We start from the raw sequence: 7350 nt of genomic DNA, 5'->3' as shown, positions 1-7350 counted from the left end.
ATTCAAGAAACCAAGGGGTGAAAAGGAAGTTTGGAAGTAACCAAGAAAGAAATTCTTCAACGGAACCATCTGGAAAGAGGTTCAGGATATCATGCTTGTTCTGTGGAGCAGAACATGACTCTGCGAAATGTAAGAAGTATACCACAATAAGGGATAGGAAAAATAGGCTTGTAGCTCGATGTTACAGATGCATGGAAAGAGGACATTTTGGAAGAACGTGCAAATCGAAAAAACCCTGCGCCGGCTGTGGAAATAACTACCATCACCTACTTCTGTGTCCAAAGGCTCTGACAGAGATGACATCAACAAAGACTACAGAAGCGCAGGCGAGCACAACAAAGACACCTGGAAATGTCACAGAAAGCAACGAAGCCTCCAAGCCTAACATTCCTTTGTGACTAGGCCTAGTAAACGATGTGCGACCTACCGTTATGCAAACAGCCATTATAGAGATAACTGCTGAAGGAAACAACAACAGGCATAAAGGTAGGGTACTGCTTGACGGAGGAAGCATGAGATCTTACATTACAAAGGACTTCGCAAGGAAATTCAACTTGGTAACCATAGAAGATAGTCATCTTACTATATTTATTTTTGGTACCAATACACCTCAAGAAGTGGAAAGTCCCAAAGTTAAGATCCAGATGGTAACACAAACCGGTGAAATTGTTTCAATTAATGTCAACATTGTTCCTGTGATTGCAAGAGGCGTTCCATACTTAGGACCTGACCGTAGATTATGGAATCCGGAATATAAGTTAGCTGATGATGGATCCTTCGGTGACCGGATAGACCTTTTAGTGGGTAACGACTACTATCTATCTCTGTTATTACCCGAGATAATAGAATTAAAGGAAGATCTTTTCATGATTAACACCAAGTTTGGATGGACTTTCGGAGGAAAACCAGAGATAGAACCAGATAATAACTTGGAAATCATCACCTATTGTCAGACTAACTTGGACATAGGAAGAAATAAACCTGATTTACCATTAGAAGGTGTAAATCTAAAGGAACTATGGGATCTGGAAACAATTGGCATCGTGGACTCTCCGAAAGAGAGCAGAGAGGAAGAAGCCTTGCGTCACTTCAACGAGACGACCCGGTTTGAACATGGCAGATACCAAGTCTCGTGGCCATGGGTAGAATACCCTCCAGACTTGGATCCTAACTTCGGTTTGGCACTAGGACGACTTGTGAGTTTAATTAAACGTCTAGAAGCTGACACATTGACTTCGTACGACGAATTAATTAAAGAACAAGAGAAATTAGGAATAATAGAAGTCGTACCGGAGGAAGAGGTTGTTAGCCCAAGTCATCCCGTTCACTACCTACCACACCACTGTGTCATACAGAAGAATAAGCCTCCGCGCATAGTATACGACGCGTCATCTAAAATCAAGGACAATAAGAGCTTAAATCAGTGCCTTTACTGTGGTCCCTTAATGCTGGAAGAGTTAACAGGAATATTGTTGAAGTTTAGATCACATAACATAGGTATTTGTGCAGATGTCGAGAAAGCATTTCTACAAATAGGTTTACAAGCTAAGGACCGTGACGTAACTAGATTCCTTTGGATCAAGGATCTAGATAAACCAGTAAAAAATAATAATTTAATACATATGAGGTTCTGTAGAGTCCCATTCGGTGTGATCAGCAGCCCGTTCTTACTGAACGCCACAATTAAATACCACTTATCTAAATCTAGCTTAGAGAGTATACAACGTGTTGCTCATGACATCTATGTGGATAATATGGTGACTGGAACAGATACTGTAGAAGAAGCTATAGATTTATATAGCGCCACAAAACAAGAGTTTCAACAAATGTCAATGAACTTGAGGGAGTGGAGCTCTAACTCATGTGACTTCATAGAACAGGTTCCAGACAGCTGTCAAGATAAAATAGTTAAGATACTCGGACTGGACTGGAACTTAGAATCGGATACACTTCACTTGCGACTGAAGGAACGTGAGTATCCTAGTACAAAGAGAGGAGTTCTACAATGCATCGCGTCAGTGTACGACCCTTGTGGGTATGCAGCACCCTCTACATTATCAGCGAAACTTCTTCTACAGGACTTGTGGAAACTTAAATTAAAATGGGATAACCCTTTAACTGGAGATGAAGCGAAGAGATGGATTGATGTACAGAAAGAACTTAAGAACTTAAAGGACACCTGTGTTCCCCGGTGCTGTGTAGAGAACCTTCGGCTGAAGAGCTATTCCATCCATTGCTTCACAGACGCTTCGACTAAAGCATATGCAGCGGTTGTCTACATAGTGCAGGGTAACCAGAGAAACTTCGTTATAGGAAAATCAAGACTGATACCAATTAAAGATCAGGATCATTTGAAGATCCCAAGATTAGAGCTTATTGCATCTCTTATAGGTCATCGTTTAATCCAGTACGTTAAGAAGTCACTACAAGGCGAAATAACTGAACAGATCCTCTGGACGGACAGTCAAATTATAATCAGTTGGTACTACTCAGATAAACTTCTAACACCGTTCGTATCAAGAAGAATACAAGAAATGAAGAAAAACAAAGAACTGAAGGTACGATATGTTCCAACGGATTTAAACCCAGCGGACGTGGCTACCAGGCCCGCACAACCAAAGGAGGAACTGGAGAAATGGTTGGCAGGACCCGAGTTCTTATTGAAAGACTCAGTAGAATGGCCTGTCAGTCCGTCAAGTAACACTTCTCTTTTGGTTGGGGAGGGTCTGTCGAGCATTCCAATGGAAATAGAACTTGACGACAGAGAGATACAGGATGAAACTGGTAGTTTAAGTATTGGATCTGAAGAAACGACACATAAAGATGACAGCTTAAGAACTGGACCTAAAGAAGGGACGCACGAAGACATCGGCATCGTATATACTAAGGTTTCAGAGATCAAAGAAGTCCAAGCTAAGTACTTTCCCGAAGAACTAGCAGGAAAAGAGACTAGCCTAAAAAGAAATCTAGGTCTTTTTATAGATGAAGATGGAATACTAAGAAGCAAGGGGCGATTCCAATACGCTAATTGGACGTACGACAAACGATATCCAATCTTACTACCTCCTAAGAGTACATATACTGATAATATCATTATGAGAACTCATAATGATAATTATCATGTCGGAGCCGCCCACACTCTTAGTATAATTCGTCAGAACTTCTGGATACCACAAGGGAAGAAGCGAGTTCTTAACGTCATAAGTAAATGTAGTCAATGCATCAAACAACGGGGTGGACCGTTTAAACTACCGCCTACACCGGCTTTACCTCCTGAAAGGGTCAACTACACGGAACCTTTTACTTTTACAGGGATAGACTATCTAGGCCCGATACTAGTTAAAACCCAATTAGGAACGGAGAAGAGGTGGATTTGCCTATTTACCTGTCTTGCCGTACGCGCCATACATCTGGAAGTCGTGAGAGATTTGACAGCAGAGGAAGGACTTCTCGCCTTAAGAAGATTCATAGCTACTAGGAACGTACCCACAGTAATAACATCTGACAATGCCACTAATTTTAAATTAATATCCGAAGTTATGATACGACCTTATTGTATAGAAAAGAAGATTAAGTGGCGTTTCATCCCTCAATTAGCACCATGGTTCGGGGGCTTCTACGAGAGACTTGTGGGTATGGTCAAAGTCTGCATGAGAACAACTCTTCAGAAACATCTTCTTACGGACAATCAAATAAGTACCGTAGTCAAGGAAATTGAAGCTGTTGTCAACACTCGACCGCTAACATATGTCGACGAAGATGTAGAACATATACTTAGGCCGTCTGATTTCATCGCTATGGGAAGAACCATAATAACAGACACCGGGAGTGATGGATCTTTACCTCTAGAAACACAGACGAAGAGTGATCTAGTACAAAGCTGGAAGAAAGGTATCAGCATATTGGAAGAGTTTAAAAGAATGTTCATAGATCGGTACCTTTTGAGCCTGAGAGAAAGGTATTCACACTCTCCTAAACAACCTAGGTGCACATCCAAGCTTGAACCATCAGAGGGCCAAGTAGTACAAATTAAGGCCGATAACAAAAATAGACAAGACTGGAAAGTAGGGAAAATTATATCTCTTGAAAAGGGGAGCGACAATATGTGTCGTGTCGCCCGCGTTAAGGTAGGGAATAAAGTATATACTCGTTCTTTAGCACAATTGTATCCATTAGAAGTAGAAGATGTGACAAGCGAAGAAGCTGCTACATCAACGGTGAATAAAGAAGACTCAAGAGTTCTTGAAGATTCACAAATTTTAGACATCGACCTCGAAGTCGATAATTTGGGCGACATGCCTTTTAATGATGAAGGGGATAAGGAAACTTTATATGATACAGCAGGTATAAGTGAAGAGTGTACTCTAGAGAGAGTCACTTCGCCTAATAATATTGAGACAGACAATGGATCAAATGCTGATGATGACACTGGCGCATCTCCTCGACCACGGCAGCAAAGGGATGCCGCCGCCAAAGCCCGAGAGAAGATCCGGCTGTGGACGCAATCCCTGTCTTCACTTCTGCCGGTCTTCGGGAGTGTCGCGAGTGCCAGGCACTGCGATGACGTTTAACATCTATATTCACCGCTGGCAACCCTACCAGGAAGTAGTGTATCTATGGTGAGTATACCAGGTCTAGTCTATGGAACACTCTATGGTCATCACTGCTTCCGTACACGTAGCTAATGAACAGTCAGACTTTGCCGCCGTAACGTGAGGAACAGTGAAGTGTGTTCGTAAGGTTATCGAGGTTCATCCTACGAAGCAGGAAACCACATGGGCTGGTTTCCCTAAAGCTGAGTATTCTCCACTTGCTTGTATTTGCTTTGCTTTATATCATGAACACGTAACGTAAGCTCATAACGTAACTATTCAGTCTTACCTAGATGTCCCTTGAACTAAATACCTTCTATGAATGTTTGTCCCCGTAACTTGATTGTTGACATGTCCACTACTTGGCTAGAGTTACGAGGGAGATCACCACCGTACGAGAGGTACGGTGGACTTGGGTATAGAAGGCAGATGTGGGGCCCCCCAGTGGTTGTGGGGCTCATGTGTTATTGGAGAGTGGAGAAGGGCATCCCTGTGGATGTGATGCCCGTGAGCTAGTGCCTGACGAGGCCTGACGGCAACCTATACGGTGTGCCTAGAGCCTGACGAGGCTGATATGTTAAGTCGGTACCCCTGTGGTTGCGGTACCGAGGTGTTGAATCGCCTGTGGGAGAAGTATGATCTCTGGGACATGACTGACTGACTGAAGCCTATTGACACTTATACTTAACATAGATCTAATCATGCCAATCTGATTTAGTAGTAGAACCCCCAAAAGATATCCCGAGATGCTCAGTGATAACGGTGATGTCATAAATCACTTAAAACTTCAGGTGGTGCGCTGGAACCCCGCAGGCGTGGCCTATCCTGCGAGCACGAGTTTCCTGAGGGCAATAGATGCTAGAACCCCAGGCATAGACCAGGAGATAAAGGTAAGATTCAAACATCTTTATCTCATTCCATCGCGACGCATGTCATGTCTAATTTACTCCACCACTGTAGTTACATAACTTCCCATAAAGAAAAGCGTATCGCGACACATGTCTCAACAAGTTCATCTAAACAGACGCTCCCTGTACTCAAACCCAAATTATATCCACATAATAATCCATTGTCAGCATAAAATATAATAGACGTCTATCAATAAAGCAATTAAGCTGTTATAACAATGAAAACAAGTGCACAAGAAATGCCTCACACGCCTAGTTATTATTTTAATAATACTAAGAAACAAGTAGCTACGAGTTTACTTTCTATCGTGTTACAAAGAACATAAAAATGTATGTCAAAATAAACTATATAGTATTAGATAATGAGACATACTTACATACTAAGTTTAAGAAGATAGAATAGTTTAAGAATAAAAAAGGCTACATTAGGTTGAATTGCATTTATCGCAGACAAAAATAATGAGTTAGAAATAGGTAAGACTAAATAAAATAACACAATACAATATGCACAATATAGGTAAGTATGTATACGATATGTAGGATGCTTTAGTTTGGATAGGTAAGAAGTTTAGGTATTTAGGTTAAAACATAACTTGAACGAAGACTAGGTGAAAGCAGGTTAGTTTGAAATGAGAAGTTAGGTTGATTTTAGTCAGGTTTGGTCAAGTTAGGTTTGGTAAAAGAAGGTTTAGGTTAGTTTAGGCTACCGACGGATTACTTGTGTAAATTCTAATTAGGTTAGGTTAGGTTAGAACTGTATTCCTTATAAATCGAAATAGCTCCAAGAGGTTGTAAGATAATAAGAAAATGAATCGCAAACAAGTACCTTTTGCAAATACCTATCGGTAATACCTATTGCAAATACCTATCGCTAATACCTATTGCAAATACCTATCGCTAATACCTATCACAAACACCTACAGTATAATACACACATAAAGAAGGCATGAATGAAGACGTCGGTGGGTGAAGGGTCCATCCAGGTAGTATGCTCGGTAACACAATAACGCGCCCGAGTCGAGATCGAACAATAGAAAAGGGTCGATAAGCCTATTGTTACCGTGGTGAGCAAGGTGTATTGTTTAATTAGCGTATTTCGTAAGTACCTGAAGGAGGCGCCGGGCACCGCTGAGACCTAGCGCAATCAATTCAAATGGGGAGCTATTTTTTTTTTTTTTTTTTTTTTTTTTTTTTTTTTTTTTTTTTTTGAGGTTCAGCGGGGGTGGTGGATCGGCCCTGGGGTCAGGATCGGTGACCACTGAGAGGTGGGGCCAGAATCGGGGAATAGTTTCTACTGTAGTGATGAATGTCGTGAAATGATATGTTCTCGGAGTTAACTTCGGTGTTCTTCAACTGCTTGATCTTTTCTCCGAGATTGTTAGCTTCTCTTTGTAGATCTTCAGATTCGTTTTTGCGCTGTAGGTGAGGTATGGTGATGTTGATGACGTGATTTATCGGTGCCATAACTGGGTTGTATAAATCTGGTTTCATTTTAATTTCGGACCAGTGAGGTTTATGCGGGAACACCGAGAAATTATCGGTCTTTATAATGCAGCCATGACCTACATTTATAAGCCCGGCATTCGTCAGCTGGTGCGCGGTTACTTGATCCGCGCACAGTGTTCGAACTTGACACTGCTCACAACAAAAGTAGATATAGGTATTTAGTGCATTGCTCTCTATCCAGTCATTTATGCATGTTGTTGTGACAATCTTACATCCCGATTTGTCTGATTCACAAAAACTGTTGTCGCCTTTCAGTTGATAGACTGGTTTCTTGATGTAGCAAAAATAAGAGTCTGATGATATTGTGCATGCTCTAATATCAGTTTCCGAGATAGGAATATACA

At 41.4% G+C, this 7350-nt stretch overlaps 1 protein-coding gene across 1 annotated transcript; it reads left to right on the top strand.

The window, feature by feature from the left end:
* Positions 1–512: 512 nt before the first annotated feature.
* LOC134805903 (uncharacterized) lies at positions 513–4571 on the top strand. Its single transcript, XM_063779100.1, has one exon. It carries the CDS (start codon positions 513–515, stop codon positions 4569–4571), a length of 4059 nt encoding a protein of 1352 aa, XP_063635170.1.
* Positions 4572–7350: the final 2779 nt, after the last annotated feature.

The sequence above is a fragment of the Cydia splendana genome, unplaced genomic scaffold (genome assembly GCF_910591565.1).
Source record: "Cydia splendana unplaced genomic scaffold, ilCydSple1.2 scaffold_78_ctg1, whole genome shotgun sequence".
Classification (NCBI taxonomy): Eukaryota; Metazoa; Arthropoda; class Insecta; order Lepidoptera; family Tortricidae; genus Cydia; species Cydia splendana.
Note: the sequence above shows the minus strand (reverse complement) of the source record. Positions and strands in the feature narration are given on the sequence as shown.